This window comes from Aptenodytes patagonicus, chromosome 22 (assembly GCF_965638725.1).
Source record: "Aptenodytes patagonicus chromosome 22, bAptPat1.pri.cur, whole genome shotgun sequence".
In the NCBI taxonomy this organism is placed as follows: Eukaryota; Metazoa; Chordata; class Aves; order Sphenisciformes; family Spheniscidae; genus Aptenodytes; species Aptenodytes patagonicus.
The window spans coordinates 5,626,352-5,644,101 of record NC_134970.1 but is presented as its reverse complement, the minus strand read 5'-3'; the positions used below and the strand labels follow the sequence as shown (position 1 = coordinate 5,644,101).

Below are 17,750 nucleotides of genomic sequence, written 5' to 3'. Positions count from 1 at the left end.
CATCGCTTGACTTCTCAAGCACTTGTGTTTTGCCAACAAGCTGGCGATCTTTTCTGGAAGTGAAACTTCTCAGCCAGCATTTCCAGAGATGTCATGTTGTTGACATTTTGCCAACTAGCGACCATGTGTCCCACCACCGTCTCTTGCTGGCTACAGCCCCCCAGCATCTCCAGGCTCCAGTTAATGGGTGTAAAGTAGTTTTGGAGGAGCAACACCAGTTACAGCAAAAGGGACCGTAGTTTCAGGTTGGCAACAACCAGTTTTGGTAGAAACCTCCGCCACCAACCCTTGCCGAAGTTTTTCACAAGACTGACAGTTCCCAGACCCATTCACAGCATTGCTGCCCCAAAAGCAGCGCCGATGCAGCTCTGAGACGGCAGCCCGGGTTTGGGAAAGGGTCCAGAGCAAAGATAGGAGGCAGCAGGATAATTTCTGCAGTGGCACAAAACCAAGGTTGGAAGGAACTCACCTTTTCCTATCAGCCATGAAACACGATGCTGCTTCACGACTTGTACCTGTGCTTGTCCACGTAGCTACAAAACGCCATGTGTTTGCACGGCGTTCACCCAACAGCTCGGACTGTTGCACTCTTGTTTAGGGGCTGCCGAGCATGGGGACAAGATCCGGGTGCCAACAGAAGCTGGTTTTAAATGAGGAAGGCTTGGATTTCTCAGTTTCAGACCTTCAACTAGCAAGAATTGGGATTTTTCAACCTTACACAGTCACAGGATTTTATTTGCTCAATGAAAAGCAATCTGAAAATATTAGTGGATATTTTCGGATTTAAAAAGCACATACACATTGTTCCTTCCAGGTCACTAACAGTGCCTGGGGTTGCAGGTATCCCTGCTTCGGACTCAAAGCAAATAACCACGTGTCTGACGATGAGTATGGTCATATTCATTACTGGCTTTGTTTCTTTTCACATTATTTAGTCAGCTAATTAAAAAAAGCATTACATGGAGGGAAAGGAGTTAAAATGAGACCCAGCTTAGGGCATCCGTGCAGCCTGGAGCTCCAGCAAGGCCTGATCCAGGCAGATATTTCAGCACACTTCCACCCTTAATCACAGGAGCAACCCCACAGGAGACAGAGATTACAGTGCACAGCACATCTGCAATATAAGTCCATTCTCGAATCTGGGACACGGCTCAGATTCAGAGCAGCGTGTTCACACTTAGGGCCGCTGCTCTCTGCAAACATCTACCAAAGTGCTTTTGACCAGGAGCACGTGCTCCGGTGCTCTCCACTCAGCACATCTCGCTGTAAGAACGGAGCAGTCTTTACCAGCAAGTTTAAACCTTAAAAGACAAGCATCAAAATTTACAGAGCAAAAATACCACATTCCCTCCCAGAGGATACAAGAGAAGCGAGCAGAAGACCAGCCCACATGTTCATCTGTGCTTTTGGGGCTGGGGGACAGTTTCTCGGTGTGTTTTGCTAATGCAGCCTTAGAGATGTCACAGCTTTGGCTCAGGGCAGGTTTTGAAATCCAGGACCAGCTCTGTGGCCTCCTGTCCAGGAGATGCAAGAGACACCGGCACTTCCCAGCGGAGCACAAGCCTGTCTGCAATGCACTGCAAGTGCCACCTTCAAAGATTTCCTACGGTGAAACCTCCAGTGGGTCTTCTTTCAAATCCTCATGGTCCTCATTCTCCAGCTGCTCCAGTTTGCTGGATTTCTCATGGATGATCTCTCCAGGAGTCTTCAAAAACCTGCAATACATTTTTCAATGGCTTTAAGGGCATGTCCAAACCCAGCCCCAAACCAGGCTGCAAATGCTGGAGCCCTTGCCCTCATCAAGCTGAGCTCTGGAGCTCGCCGGAGGGTATCTGCCATCCCTGGGCTTTGCTGAGGAGCCCAGCTCTTGCTTTGCTCCCAGGATGCACTGAGCCTGGGAAGACAAAGCTCAGCACTCATCGGCCCAGAGCTGGCATTTTAAGTCCAAACTAGTCCCAGGGAAGCAGCCAGCACTGAAAACAGGAGGTTCCTGACTTATTTCCACCCCTTCCTCTGTCTGGAGGTGGACTTCAGACCTGGTGTCACTGGGGAACAGGAGGGACCTGTCCAGCTTGGGTGGGCTCAGGGGCATTTCCTCCGGCACCAGCTGGACCCCACGCAGGAGAGGATGCTGGCCCCGGGGCAGGTTGCTGGCCCACAGCCCTGGAATGTGCATCGGATGGGACCCGCAGCCCAGGCAGCCCAGGTCCCAGCTTGCACAGGACAGAGCCTGGACACAAACCCACCGGGGTGTTGCATTTGCAGGGGAGGATCTTGCTGGATGAAGCAGCTGCCAACATCTGGAGCTCACCGCCCTCCCGTGCCCCATCTGCACTGTCCCAGGCAGCTCGTTTCTCTGATCTGCTTCATCTCACCTGAACAACAGCTTCTGCCCTGGCTCCTTTTTGATGATGTTGAGTTTGTAGTAATGTCTGAGCGCTCGTGACATCTTCTCATATGTCATGTTCATCCGGTTCTGGAAGGAAAAAAGAATTGGGGGGGGGGGGCGTTGAGTAAAAGCAAGCACCAACACCTGGTTTGAGTCTGTCTGCAGCAGGACCACATGTGGGACATTCAAGGTGGTTCTTGGGCATTGCAGGCTGCAGTGTGGGTCTGGGTCTCTAACCCAGACTTGCTTCTGGGTCCACAGCCATCATGGTTTGCCTTCCAGGGGATGAAAAAGCCGCCCTCTTTAATCACCAGGAGGTTGGCATCTCTCAGTAGCCCTGCGCCCACTCTGTCTCACCCTTACCAATCCCTTTGCCATCAGCTCTGGGGAACAGGTCATGAAGGCAACATGCAGAAGCCCAGGACTGACAGATTTGTTCTCAACTCCATTTACCTTATGGTTCCCCCAGAGCTGGGCAAGTCCGTTTGGGTTAACGATCCGGAAGACCTTGGCTTCCTTGTCTTCCCACTTGATGTAAGGCTCATAGCGGCTGTCAGAGAGGAGTTGGTACACATAATCCCACAGCAACCTGCAGTCTGAGCGTTGGTGGAAAATAAATAGTCACAGAGCTCCCGCTAAGGCACCTATGCTCCAGTGAGGGTCGATCAGCAACAGGGTTGCACACGCTAGCAGTGATAATAAATATAAGAAGAGCCCAGAGCTCACGCACAGCACTTCCATTGCTAGATCTCAAAACGCTAGCAGGAACTACAATTTTTCAGGTGGGGAAACTGAGGCAGGGAAGCACACACTGATGCATGGAATAAATGGAAGGGAGACAGATGGGCAGACAGGACAAAGCACAACCTCATTTCCCCAAGGAACCAGGCTATAAATTCATATTTACCTGCAATTTTCCCATCCACTGGGGCCAACAGGGTTGTAGGAAAAGCGCAGATGGCACCTGCCCTGCAGCTGCCCTCCGAGCTGCGATGGGAAAGGTTCAGCAGCTCCGTGTGGCTGCAGGACACGGGCTGTTCTGCATAACCCAGGCAGGAGGAAACAGCAACCGGGGCAGCCTCGGCACTACAGTCTGACCCTGCAAAAAACAAACCCCAAAACAAAACAACCCTGTGGTGCATTACGGCAGGTCCCAGGAGATCTTCCAAAGCCCTGAAAGAGGTGGGGAGGGACAGGCCAGGTTGGTTACCAGCCTAGTACCAGCCCAGCCAGAGAAGGCAGGTGCTGAGGAAAGCCTGGGATTTTCCTAAGGCAGGAGTAGCAGAAGGTCCCGGGGGTTAGAGGAGATGCCAAGTAGGGTAAGGGTCAGATGCAGATGAAAAACTGGAATAGGAGAATGCACCAGAGTACAGGCACTCCCTTGTAAATTGTTGTGGGGGCTCAAGATGTTCATCACCCCACACCTGAGCCAGCAGAAGAGCTCAGGAAAACACTCCACCTCAATGCAAAGTCAGCCACTAACACCAACCTATCCACACCCTAACTCCCACCTAGGCCCCCCAAGGGCACTAATAAGCCTCACTGGCCCTGACCAGCCTCACCTGGGGCCTCTCCCCACTCCACCCATTGGCCCAGAAGCTCTATTTAAGCTTGGCCCTGGCTCCTCAATCCTTCCCCAGCTATGCTGCAGGAGGACTGGTCTCCAGCCAGGGCTGTGCCTCTGCCTGGCTATTGACCCTCCCCGATCCAGATCTCAATCTGCCGATAGACTTCCTAGCGTAGCTGTAGCCTTGCCTGGTCACCGTGGACCCACCTGGTGCTGCCTAGGCCTGATTCTGACTGGACCTGCTTCATCACTACAAACTTCCCTGATGACCTAGACTTTGTTGGACCTGGCTGCCATCTCCATGACTGTCCTGCTTGCCTCGCTCAGGTAGCGTGGAATGGGTTCAGCTGGCTGAGCTTCAAGCCCCAGATGTGTGCAACTCACTGTAGCTGAGGGCAGGCTCTGCTTGATGGACAGCTGCCATTCTCCAGCATACCTTCCTCTGTGTTCCTGGCTTCCCTGAAGGGTGAGTTCAGCAAAGGGCTGCACGCCAGAGCTCTTCTTTGAGTTTTAATGTACTGGAATATTTCATATAACACATCACCTGCAGGGAAGGAAAGTCCGCTCAGATGACTTTGCGTTATAGTCTCTCTCAGTTGATGTTGTTGCTTAGATTTCTGTGCTACAGAGTAAGAGGTTATTCCCCATCCCAAAGCATTTGTAGTCCAGATGGACTGAAGGAAGAGGGTTGTCCTTGTCTCCAGCACCCAACTGGCTAGAGCTAAAGCCTGGTCTGCTGGGACCCATCCAGCCCCTCTCAGCAGACCACAGCTTGTGCTGTACTTGGATGGTCCTCAGAAACACCCTTGCGCTTGGTCTAACCTGAGCTCGGAGCTCGGTATCTGAAGTCATCCTTGGTGAGGATGCACAGGGCTTTGCCGTTCATTTCAAACTTGCTTTCGTCGGTTTGCCGAAGGGAATACTCTCTTTCAGCCCATCTTAGCCAGTGGATCACGTCGTCTTTGCTCCACAGGGAGGGCTGGATTCCTGAAACCAGGGGCAGCCTCTGAAACAACCCAGTCTCCATCTTCAAAACTGCTGAGGGGCAGGGTGGGACACTAGTCTCCTTCATCACCAAACTTTCCCTCTACATTAAGCACTCACAGGTCAAAAATGCCCCAAAGAGAGAAAATGAACCCTGATGACTGGTCCATCTTGTCCCCCTTGACAACAGGGAATGGTCCCTGGGTGGGACACCATGGCTGTACCCACCATGTCCCACCCTGTGGGAACTCCTCTTTTTTTTTTTAAGCAGCGTTGACTTGCTCAACATCTACTCACTCAGCCTGCCTGGAAGCTTGAAGAGCTCCCCCTCGCTGATGGGTGTTTGTCTGGCCTGGGATGGGGGTGGTAACGAAGCTGCGACAACGGGGCTGGAAGAGCTGACTGCCACTTTACCCTGGGGAAAAGAGATCAAATACATCAGTGGGGGAACATTCCCAGCTCTGGTCCTGCCTTTGCTTTGGAGATGCCTCCACCGCAGTAAACACTGCTCAAATACTTTCTAACTGGTTTCTCATAGCAGCATGATGTGCTGTCTGCAGCTCTTCCACACTGGCTCTAGGTCCTTTACCAGCCCCAGGATGAATCTCTGGTTGCCCCAGACAGCGTTAGTAGCCAGAGATCCCCCTCTCTTTGTCCAGCTCTTTTCTTTAGCAGAGGTACCTGCCCTCATCCAGGCTCTGGATGCGAGTTATCCATCCCCACTGCCCCATGGCGGCAGGGAAGTAGAAGATGAAGCCAAGACTGGCAGACCCTGCAGTGCCCGTGCTGGCTCCCGCTTCCTGCAGGATCCTCAGATGCTCGTTGGACGCCCAAGGTTTTAGGACAGTACTTCAATTCTTTAGAGTTGTGAAAATACAGCTGGCAATAATGCTTAGATTTTGTCTAAAAACAGTGTATGAAGAGATCTCTAACTTTTTCCCAAGTGATCGTTTGGGCATAAGTGGAAATAGCCCATCCCATGGCTTAGAGAGATGTCCTCTCATCCTGCTCTCCTGCCATTAAGTCCCAACCTCTCAAGAATTACTCCTCCCTCTCGGTTGCTCATTGAGGAGCCCCTCCAGCCTCCCCGAACGGGTGAGATGGTCAGTGCTGGGAGGAGAGGCAGCCCCAGCACCTCCGCTGGGCTGGGGGGCTCAGCATCACCCCCGCTCTGCCTCTGGGCTCTCATCCAGAGCATGTGAGCCAGAAGGGAGCTCAGATCCTGCTTTCAGCCCCATCTAGATCTTGAAATGTTACTGGCAGCCAAGCAGATGTTGTTTCCCCTTAAAAAATCTATTAACATGAATCCCAGCAATTTCTCAGCTTCATTCTCTGGAAAATTAACAATTTTGCCTGCAAATAGTATTTTCTGAAGCGGTTGCCAATTCTGGGCACCTCAATACACCCTCGGGCAGATTTTTGGAGGTGGTTAGAGCAGCCAGCGCTCCTCGACCTGTGTGTGGGCGTAGAGGAGCTGAGCCCCCCTGAAAATCAGGGGTGAAGAAAAATCAGTGTGCGCCGACAGAGCAGATGGTGGTTGGACACATCTTAAATGCAAAGCTGGCGTCCCCAAAACTGGGAGCACGGGAGAGAGGAGCAAAGCGCTCCATCCCTCCCGGGGAAAATGCTTCCCTGTGATCCCAGGGGAGTTACAGCAGGGGAAAGGCAGCAGTTTGGTGAGGGGTTTTCTTCACCAGAAGGATGAGCGTTAACAATTTGCCTGCTCGTGGTGGAATCGTCGCTGGCTGTCTCGCTGTCGTTGGTTTTAGCAAAGCAAGCAGCTGCGTAACATTGTATGAGGAAACTGGAAAAACTCCAGGATAAACTCTGAACGGGCTTGATAGCAATGCAAACTGTGTTTCGGATTCATTCTAAGCAATAAGCTACGGGAAAAATAAAAATGAAAAATTAGCAGTGTATTTTGTCTAGAACTCCTCTAAAAAGTATTTTAGTTTTCTCCCATCGGTGTGACTCTCTTACAATGAGATTTACGGTAAGAACAGACCAAATGTGTGATATTTTTCTTGCTCCTCAGGATTTCTAGGGCATAAGAGATGCATTCTTCATTTTTGTTACTTCGTACCGATTTTCCGTCCTTGCTTTTTTTCCTGCTGAGCTGTTTTCACGTGTTTCTGAGATGGCATTTCCTTGCTTCAAGAGGAAATATTATCCTTGGAGGGGTTCGAGTGGGAAAGCGAGAAAAGGGGGGTGAAAACAAAACCCCAGACGTGCGAGAGCAGCTTTCGGCTCAGTCCCAAATGGGGGGGGGGGGGGGGGAGGGAGGCTCCGGGCTCCGTGAGGCCGTTTGGAGGTGGATGGATGGGGGGGGGGGGGGTGTCACCCCCCCAGGGCAGCAACTTCAAGCCTCTAATTGAGGGGGGGGAAAGCCGGGGGGGAGACGGGACCGGGCCGGAGGCGGGCGGCTCTTACCTGCATCCCCGGTGGCGGTGGGTGGCCGCGACCCGGAGCTCGGCGCTGCTCCGGTGCCGGGCGCGGGCGGATCCCGTCCCTGCGGCCGCTGCGGCTTCGGCGCGATCCTTCCGGGAAACGAAATCGAAACGAACCGGAGCCCCGGAGGCAGGAGAGCGGCGGGGGGCAGCGCCCGGGGCCGCGGTCCCGCGTCCTCCCGGCACGGCCACCGCCTCCGCTCGGGGGATCCCGCCCGCTGCCGGGATCGGGACAGCGCCGGTGGCCCCGGCCGGCCCGGGGGTCCCCGTGTCCCCGAGGATCCCTGTCCTCCCGGGGGTCCTGTTCTCCCGCCACGGGGGAGGACGCGCTGCCGGAGGAGGGAGGGGTCCCGGGAGACGCCGTGGGGAGGGCAGCTCGAATATTTGCTTTTATCCCTTTCCTTCACCGGGCACGGCCGGGCCGGGACAGCGCCGCTGCGAGCGGGGCCCGGGGGGGGGGGGGGGGGGGGGGCTCGGAGAGGGGCCTCGGAGGAGGAGCGCGGGGGGGCCAGGGGAGGATGCACAGGGGAGGGCGCGCGGAGGAGGGCGCGCACGGGTCCGCCAGCACGGGGAGGTGCAGCACGGTGCAGTGCAGCACGGTGCGGTGCAGCACGGCGCGGTGCAGCACGGTGCGGTGCAGCACGGCGCGGTGCAGCACGGCGCACGGACACCGGAGGACGCGCGCTCCGGGATGCACGCGCACACCGGGATACCCGCGCACCGGTACCTCCCCGCCCTCAGCGCCCCCCGCCCCTCCCGCTCCCTCGGTTCCCCATTGGCCAGCCGGCTCTGCGCGCCGGACCAATCGGGTAGCGGTGGGGACGGGGAGGGGCTTAGCGGCGGGACCCCGCCCTCCGCCCCCCTGAGGGAGCGGCCTCGGCGGGGACGCGGTGAGTGAGGCCTAAAGGCGGGGGGGGGGGCGGCGGCGGCCCCTTCCTCGCCCTGCGTGGGCCCCAGCGTGACCTGTGGGGCCTTCCCGGCTCTCCAGGGGGCTGTGGGGGCCCTTTCCGGCCCTCTATGAGGCCTGGGGGGGGGGCTTTAGGGGCCTTCCCGGCCCTCTCTGTGCTTTGAGGACGACTTGTGGGCCTGGGGGCGCCCGTTGTACGCCGTGTGCTCGGGGGAAGGGGGGCACGCTGGGCCCGGGGGAGGCCTTCCCTGTCCCCTGCGGGCGTTGAGGAGGGCATCTGTGGGGCCGAGGGAATGTCTGTGGGGTCACAGTGGACTCCATCGTTCTGTATGGGCTTTGGAGGGGCCGGGGTGCCGCCCTTTCCTCTGTGGGCGTTTGGGGAGGTGGGCATGGGGCCGCCTTTGTGTGCACCGGGAGAGGGCCATCTGTGGGGCTGGGGGTGCCTGCCCCGTGTTTACTTGGAGAAGGGGCCTTTGGGGCCTCTCCTACGCTCTCATCCGTGTTTGGCTGGCGGCCGGACCTGTTACCCCTCGAGTTAGCGCTGCATCCCCGCATCTCTGACACGTTACCCCTTTCCCCTGCGGCGTGTAGGAGGCCTGGTTGCTGGACTGTGTCCAGCGCCCTTTGGTGAGGCTGCTGCTTGTGACCACCGCCACCAGAGCAGGAAACATCCTACTGGTGGGGTGCTGGTTGGTCACGCTGCCCTCCTACGCGTGTTCTGGGGTTGTAGGCTGGTGCATTATTATTCTTAAGCGTGTTTTTAGGCTTGAGTCTATCTTCCCTTTCCTCCCTCCTTTCTGGCCCCACCGTGCTTGGAAAGGGAGCAGGAGTTCTAAGGAGTTTTTCCAAAAATGGGTGCAGCAGGTGAGACCTCAGCCTGCATCTGCTCGTAGGCACCTTTTTGTGTTGTGACTTTCCCCATCTCTGACCCTGCTCTCTCTGTACTGCCTTCTCAGTGACCTTAGGCTTCTCGGGGAAGGGGTAATAATAGTGCTAACAATCTTGGGCATAAACCTGAGAACACACCTCTGTAGGGAGAGTGTTTTGAATTACTTTGCCAGGGTTGCTGCTAAACCCAAATCCTGTTGTCGCAGCAGATTATGGCTTTAAGGCAGAAAATGCACCTGTGCTCCCTGTGCCTGCCTTATCCTCGCCACAAAGTCGCAATCCTTCCTGCTGCCATTAGCAGCAGTCACGAACTGTTAATCGGAATAAGGTTGTGTCTGGGGAATCAACAGAAAGGCTCAGCTCTCCCTTTTGATGTGTGTCTTTGTTTACCCCAGTGCCCAGACTATAAGACTGCACTGCTGACAGTCACCTGGATTTAAGGGTTATAAATAATTCTGCCTCGGTTTGTAGAAGCATTTTCAGTGATGTAAGCATCAAAACAGTGAATAACTGGGCTCAAAAACTGTGGGTTAGTCTGTAAGCGAAGCTTCCTGTAAAAAGTTGTTACTTATTATTCTTCAGGCTGGATTTACACATGCCTTTATTACAGCGGAGCAATTTTATTTAGGGAAACAGTTACCTTTTACTAAAATAAATAGACTGATACTGTTTATAACCTCTGTGTACTTATGTCACTAAAAAAAAAAATGCTCTTTTGCAAAGCAGCCTGTACAACAATTGCTTATACTGGCACAATTGTCTTTATTTTCTATAATAACATCCACGTTAGAGGGTCTTCTATGGTCTGGTCTTATGACTGAAATGGAGCAGTTTATGTAGACTAATCCTAATTGAAACCTGTGCAGAAGGCTGTGTTGAGACTTATTTCAGCTTATCGTAAAGCAATTAAGAAGACATTGAAGTTATGCTTTCATGGAGATAGGCGTGTGCTGAATTAGCTAAATTGGTGTTTGTTTCAAGATAGGCTTATTTGCAGCACATGAAATGCTTTTTGATCTTTTTCAGTACTGTCTTTTGCTGCTAGTGTTGAAGGGGATGAGTTTTCTGTTTGATTTGGGCTTAAAAAGAATCATCTTTCTGGTAAGATTTCATCACATGGTTTTATTTTTTGGGAGCTTTCTATTTTGTAGTTATTCTGTATAAAGTTGAGTGGAATTCAGTGGGCCCAGTCAAGCTGCAGGTGTCTACCTGGAAGAAGTTGTAGTCAAAGTTTGCGGATGACACCAAGCTGAGTGGTGCGGTCGACACGCCAGAGGGACGGGATGCCATCCAGAGGGACCTGGACAAGCTGGAGAAGTGGGCCCGTGTGAACCTCATGAGGTTTAACAAGGCCAAGTGCAAGGTCCTGCCCCTGGGTCGGGGCAACCCCCGGTATCAATACAGGCTGGGGGATGAAGGGATTGAGAGCAGCCCTGCTGAGAAGGACTTGGGGGCACTGGTGGGTGAAAAGCTGGACATGAGCCGGCAACGTGCGCTCGCAGTCCAGAAGGCCAATAGTCTCCTGGGCTGCATCCAAAGCAGCGTGGCCAGCAGGTCGAGGGAGGGGATTCTGCCCCTCTACTCTGCTCTGCTGAGACCCCACCTGGAGCCCTGCGTCCAGCTCTGGAGCCCTCAGCATGAGAAAGACACGGACCTGTTGGAGCGGGTCCAGAAGAGGGCCCCGAAAATGATCAGGGGGATTCAACACCTCTGCTATGGAGAAAGGCTGAGAGAGTTGGGGTTGTTCAGCCTAGAGAAGAGAAGGCTTCAGGGAGACCTTATTGCAGCCTGTCAGTACTTAAAGGGGGCTGATAAAAAAGATGGCGGCAGACTTTTTAGCAGGGCCTGTTGCGACAGGAGAAGGGGCAATGGCTTTAAACTGAAGGGGGGTAGATTTAGACTAGATATAAGGAAGACATTTTTGATACTGAGGGTGGTGAAGCACTGGCCCAGGTTGCCCAGAGAGGTGGTGGATGCCCCATCCCTGGAAACATTCCAGGTCAGGTTGGACGGGGCTCTGAGCAACCTGATCTAGTTGCAGATGTCCCTGCCCATGGCAGGGGGGTTGGACTAGGTGACCTTTAGAGGTCCCTTCCAACCCAAACTATTCTATGATTCTAAAAGGACCAAAATGGTTATTTATATACTTCTCAACAGCGGTGAGAAACAAGTTTTAGCAAAGACATTTGAGCTGTTTGATGTAGATTGCATGTACCTACAGGCAGGGAAAGTGGTTGGGTTTTTTGGGTTTTGTTGTTTGGGTTTTTTTTTTTCTGGAAGGGTTTTGTGACAGTGCTTTGAGGGGAAGGCAAGGTAGTAGTTCCAGAGCCTCAAAAATAGGAAGCCTCATCACTGGTCACAATTGTGCTGACAGAAACTTACCATCTAAGATCCATGTGAATGTGTCCAGTATAAAGTTACTCAATGTTACGCTTTATTTTTCTGTGCTCCAGAGGTAGCCTTACCTGGGCTATACAGAGCAGTAATCTTCGTTTCCTTCCCCAAATATTTTTAACCGTCAGAATTGAGAAACTCTCTTACTTTAGCTGTTTTGATCATAAATCTGATCTTACCTCAGTCTTTTTGAGGTGCCTTCATATCTTGGCATGTTCAGTCTTGCCTTCTCCGAATCTGAGAGGTTTCATAATCACCCGCTTTGAGTTTTCTGTTCAGGATGTTGTAACATTTTTTTGTGTGGCGATTCAGTCTGTCTTGACAGGTAATGAGAAGCAAGAATCACATCTGGTTTTATTAGCTGATGCTTTCAGCACAAAGTTTGTGGTATGCTCGGATGTGTTTGTCACTCAACCTCATCTTGAACTCATTCCATGTGCCCATGACAGGCAGCCAAGTGTTTCGTTCACAGTGTAGCAGTGTAGTCAAAGGAAGTAGAGTATAGTATTGTTTAAAAGTAATGCTATTAACCCCACTTTAAATACCTGAAAACCCATAAGTAGAAAATTTGGGTGTAGAGAAAGGTAAACAATACTTCACCCTTTGTAATGAATTTGCTGTAAGACGTAGCGCTGTATAGCAATTAATATCACCTTTGTCCCCTTTTGCCAAAAGCTGTGATCATAAAGGAATATTGGCCAAGCAGTAGGTAGTAGTGGTAATGTATTAATAATTGCATCACAAAGTTATGAAAGTCACTGCATGATGACAGACCGAGTCAGCAGCCAAATAAACTCGTGAAAGGAGACTTGCAGAGCTACCTGAAATAGCACGTACCTGTGCACTCTCTCTTAGTTGCATGTTCTCACCAAAGCCGGTGTCAGAGACTCTTCCTCCTACTAGAAAGTAAATTCCTGTTTAATAAATCAAAGTGAGCCTCCCTAAAACTTTAGCTTGGGAATGGACTCTGGGACTGCTGCGTTCTGTTTAGAGATCCCAGAGGAGTGTGTGGATAATGAGCTCTTTCTTTACAGGAAAAATGCTGAATTGGTGCCTGCTGATAAAGGCCACTTCAGCTGTCTAAAGGATCTCCTGATTTTTAAATGAATTGCTTAATAGAAAGTAAATTTAGCTAGAGGATCAGTTCATTACTGGCTAATTTAACGCATATCCAGACAAGCAGTGTAATAAATACTCTTCTGTGGGGAAATGTAAAGGGATGGGGAGCCACCACCATTTTTTCTTCCACTTTATTCATAAATAGCATAACCAGAGCTAATGATGAGATCAGAAGTTACCAATTTGGTAAAATTAACATTTTCTGCAGAAGCAACGTGACTGCAGTATCTGGTTTTTGGAGGGGTCTTGGCCAGACTGCTGATGTAAGCCCCTCTGATTTCAGGTTTCTGATCCCAGCATCCCCTCTGATTCCAACATGACAGTCGGCTAGAGCTTGTGGACCATCTTTTGCCAAGGTTAGTACAATTTTGGGTCCCTGGCTTTTGGACGGCTTTGCCATGTGAATTGTTGTCTACTGAATAGCCTCCCAGTTCTGAAAAATTCCCAAATTTCATCTTCTGTCCCATAGCCCAGACTGATCCCATCTGCGTTCTGAGGAGCTGAATTGCCTTCCAGTGCTTGTTTCTTACCAGTGTCTGTATAGAGAAGCTGGGACTTGTAATCTAGGCAGCTCAGGTGAGATGAATCCAACCCCCCGTGCTCCAGGGTAAATAGGGAGTGCTTAAGCATGCCCCATGCAGCCCTGCTTTATCCTGGGGAGAAGGCAGGCAACCACTGCTGCATGAGGAGGACCTAAAGGAGGGACTCCATCCAGCCTGCAGCACGGAGGAAGGCAGATTAGCAGCGTGAATATCAAAACTGCAGTTTTCTGAGATGAGAATGGCTAGTGGCTGATCTCTACTGCGGAGCCTGCCATCCTGATTTTGCTACCACGTGTTCCCCAGAGAGGCTCGGGCAGCTCACAGCTAAGATGGAGCCCCGGGATGCGTCTGTGCGTGGTGGGAGGGGAGGCCAAGGAGCAGTGGTTTTGGGGGTCAAAGGATGTCCAGCTTTCCAGAGAAGGGGGTTATAACAGGAGGCCAGAGTTGAGCAATGTGTCCTTTAGTCTCAGGTCTAGAAGTAGTGGGGAGACTTTTTTTTATCAAGACCTTGTTAGCCCGTCACCCGTGGTGACTGGAATTCCTTTGCAGCAGACTGGTGACCAAACTAGGCTGAGTTGTAATGCGGCAGAACCACAAAGGCAGAGCAAAGTGGGCTTTCACGTGGGTGTGTTTCAGGAGTCTATTACAGGGAAATAATTACAGATGCTGTAAGTAACTGAAGTCCTGGGACTTGCCTTCCCTATGTCTCATTTCATCAGCTTTCATGGCTGTTTCTCCTCCTGTCTCTTGTTCAAGTTCTAATTTGCGGGCGTGATGTGTCCTCTGACCTGAGCACAGACCATATGCTGGCCTGTGTATTTTTTGGCTCCGCTTGTCAGAGCATAAAAGAGGGCTAGGACTTTTGAAGGGCAGCTGGTTTGTGATCACAGGCCTAAAATTGAGAAGTAAAATCAATGGCTGTTAGTCTTAGAAGAGGCATTGACCATGGGCTGTAGTCGCTGAAGTTCAATATTCAGTAATTTTGCCAGCAGTGAATGGATTTGTTTTTTTCCCTGGTTTTTGCTCTCAAAACAACCTCAAATGTGTTATGTGTAGCTATTAAAAATTACGTTAATCCACTGATTGCTCCTGAGTGTGGGAATGTTCAGTCATTGCATCGGTTTTGCTGCTGAACATGCAATGTCGTAACACCCTTGTGAACTATAAATTGGAACAGGTCATATGTATCCCACTGTCAGAGTGACTAGAGAACTAGTCAGCGATTTACTCTGAGAATAGAAAACTGCCTGGGATCCAATACTGAAATAGCCAAAAGAAGCAAAAAAAAAAAAAAAAAAAAGGTGAGGGAAATTGAATAAAGATAGAGAAACGAGAGCAGAGCTCTGTGTGTGTGTCAGGTCTGCCTTTGCAATTTGTGGACAAATAATACGGATTAAAATTTATTAGTCATACTTTCAGTGGCAAAAGAGTGTATTACAAGAACAGGGAAATGAATGCAACTACCAACTAGCTCTCATAAAATAGTGCTACGTCCCTGACCTGTCTGTTGGGATGTAGTAGTTTAGTCCGTTGAATCAGAGAGTTTTCAGAAGGAAGTAGAGCTTGGCAGCCATAAAAATAGCAGCACTGAACCTTGTGCCTAATGCCTGTCACAACGGAGCAGTGTGAGAACATTCGAGTCCAGTGGCAGCCTGCTCTTGTGACGGCACTAAGAAATGGTGCATAATAATTAGTGATCGCTGCTGCCAGATAATGCTTCTTGTAGGTAAAGTTTTGGCAACGTAGCTTTGAAAAACAGATAAGGCAGGCAAAAATAGTGAGGCCATATTTAATAAAAGAAGGGTTTCCTCAATAAATATAATTCTGGGTCTAGAAAGTGTAGCTGGATCTCTTGAAGCCCAGCCCCATGGCTCACTGCTGGGCAACAGCTGGTGACGTTTCCTGAAATTAATCTGTGAGTCCACATGATGCTGTAGGATGTCCTGTTAACTGTCTTGGCAAAGCACGTACCCCAACTTTAGCAATTTTCTCAGTTTACTAATCATTGACGTTATTTTTCCCTAAGTGGTGTCTGTTTTGTGACTTGAATGACTGCAGTTCTCACTCAGGGTGTTCTTATAACTTGGGGAAACTGAAGTGAAAGGTCCACAAAGGAGGCGAGTAGGGAAAAGGCAGGAAGAGAGAAACTGTTTGGAGCCTCTGCAACACAGCGGCTGCAGCAACAGGGTTTCTAGTAGGAGTGGAAATGAGCTGGGTGGATTTTACAAGTCTCCCAGATGATGTGCAGTTAATATCATCTGCTAGTTCAACATAACTGGAACAAGTAACGGAGAAAAACAGAATAAGGAAGCTTTAACCTATGTGAAAGCTAGATAATTTCTTCTTCCTCTTGGTGAGTGGATTAAAAATCATGGCATTGCATAATCTCTAGCCACGGAAAAGGTTACATCTGCTTGGAACGTTATCTGCTGTAGCAGTTGGTAGTTATGAATGAGTTCCCTAATCCGTTGACATAAATGTTCTGGCAGGCACTTGCAAACCTCCCTGTAGTCTAATGCTTTTCTGAGAAGGCCGCCCTTCGTCAGGTGTTAGTGACTGATACAGGCTCAGGAGATGGAAGTTTACGATAGCAAAGGCCTTTTATTCAAATACATTTTTTAGAAAAAGACTTTACTGCATGTGTTGGGAAAGGAGTCTTTGGAGGTTTTCAAAAAGTTTGCCTTATTTCTTGTAACTTTGTTCAGGAGTCCAACTAAGGAATAGAAAAGAAATACAGATTATTTAAAATTCAGGAAGCACTGATTTACTGTTACAATTAGATTTGTTATATCTGTGGAGTTTCTCTAATATATATGAGCACAATCTTTTTTTCTTCTACAGGCTGTTTTCTATAGGATCTACTTTGTTCTTTTTCCTTTCAGACAGACCAAGTTGCAAATATGAAAAATCATAAGATTACTCAGTGATCTTCAAATCAGATGATTTGGCTATAGTTGTGAAGTAGTTTAGTTTAATATAAAGCACCTCAAAACTTCAAGTTTTTGCTAATCTCCACAGTTTCTATGAGATCCATTCTTCTGGTGTGTAAATTAGGTAATGTTTGAGTCATTGTGGACTAGACAGGTTTCAGCTTTTATCCTTAATGCTGCTTATCTCTGGACTAAGCTGTACCGCACAGCAATTTAAATGTATGATCGAAAGCCATTGATTTGGATGCTGCACTAATGGAGAAAAATATTGAGGATGTGCATTTCTTGGGCATGTGTGAGCAGCAGGTGGGAGAAGAGGCTTTCTCCTTATCACCTCCCAGAATAGTCCCCCGTTTCAGATCTTGTAATGGGGTCCAAGCACGTGTCTGCCCCCCTCCCTGCAGCAACCTGTCCACTTTCAAATGTACGGGTGAGGCCGTGGCCAGACATGCTGTTCTGGCTGCTGCTGAGCGGTATGAAAAGGTTGCTGTGACTCAGTTCTGCATCACTGCTCCCAGCCTGCTGGAGATGGCAGTCCCCTCGCAGGGCTGTATGATGTGGCGCTCTCAGAAAGACCTAAATGAACGTATTTGATAGCGAGGAAATGCGTTTACATGCAGTTTTTGCTGTCAGACTTGAGGAGCAGTGATAAACAGCTGGTTTTGAGATGGTTAGCTTTGACTGTGCTGCGCAAGATACTGAAGTGAAACCAGTCTAATTATGTCTGTTACCTAGTGTTGGATGAGCAAGGGGGAAACTGGATGTCTGTTTACTGGTAATTATAAAGCTGTGGAGAGCTTTGTGCATTAGGGCTGTGCTATATTTAAATGGTACCCTGTCTGTCAAATGTCCCTATTACAAAATGTTCTTTGCCAAGATCATGGGGTGAGCCTCTCCTTCTAAAAGCTGTTTTTGAAACTCTCAGTTGTTTACAGAAAATTGGTTAATAGGCCATGGCATCTGTATCTGTCTTCACTTTGTGCTGTTAAGTCACTCCAAGTCCATTTTAAAGGTGTTGTGGACAACTATGGGAAATGCCATTTCACCACTTGTAGAGTGGAATTATTGCATTTCTGAGAGATGAAACTATTATTAATGCAGGAGATAGACTCTTCTCCAGTCTCTCAACCTGTGTGTTGCAGACACTTAGTGCTATCTTTAATTAGGAGATTGTCACAGCTGAATTAAAAATAACAATTCAAAACAAAACCTCCTGTGAACTCGGGCCAGCCAGATTGACAGCTGTGAGACTTAAAGGCTTTACTTATCCCCAGAGCAGCTTGAGCCCTGACGATGAGCGTACCAGCAACCTCGTGCTGCCCTGGCGGTGTCCTGCAGACGGGGCTGGAAGAAGCATTCACCCGCTGGTGTTGAGTGTGCTGAGACTTCTGTCCATGTGGGTTTTGGTCCAGGTTTCCCACCAAGAGGTTCACTTAGTGATGGTGGTTTCTTGTAAGTGTCTTGCCTAGTTGACAGCCAGATTGAAAATAGCAAACTCATTCCATGCAGTTCACATTAAGAGCTCTAAAATGTCACGGTTTTGGTCATGTCTGATTGGGACTGGGTTGAAATCCTAGGGTTAG

At 50.0% G+C, this 17,750-nt stretch overlaps 2 protein-coding genes across 4 annotated transcripts in view; one reads left to right on the top strand and one right to left on the bottom strand.

The window, feature by feature from the left end:
• Positions 1 to 720: 720 nt before the first annotated feature.
• On the bottom strand, positions 721 to 7,475 carry ETV7 (ETS variant transcription factor 7). Its single transcript, XM_076358153.1, has 8 exons — positions 7,371 to 7,475; positions 5,238 to 5,355; positions 4,779 to 4,943; positions 4,393 to 4,500; positions 3,297 to 3,488; positions 2,843 to 2,985; positions 2,376 to 2,476; positions 721 to 1,715 (listed from the first exon to the last, which is right to left on the bottom strand). The coding sequence occupies exons 1-8, from the start codon at positions 7,374 to 7,376 to the stop codon at positions 1,604 to 1,606; spliced, it is 945 nt and encodes a 314-aa protein (XP_076214268.1). The 5' UTR covers positions 7,377 to 7,475; the 3' UTR covers positions 721 to 1,603.
• Positions 7,476 to 8,239: 764 nt separating this feature from the next.
• The window catches only part of KCTD20 (potassium channel tetramerization domain containing 20), a 30,976-nt gene continuing 21,465 nt past the window's right edge, over positions 8,240 to 17,750 (top strand). The window contains exons 1-2 of one of the 3 annotated variants that reach the window (XM_076357729.1): positions 8,260 to 8,277; positions 12,979 to 13,051. The gene's annotated coding sequence lies outside the window, so the exon portion shown is untranslated. Of the gene's footprint in view, positions 8,278 to 12,978; positions 13,052 to 13,250; positions 13,272 to 17,750 lie in introns of those variants that run through there. The other 2 variants (XM_076357730.1, XM_076357731.1) reach the window with 2 other exon arrangements.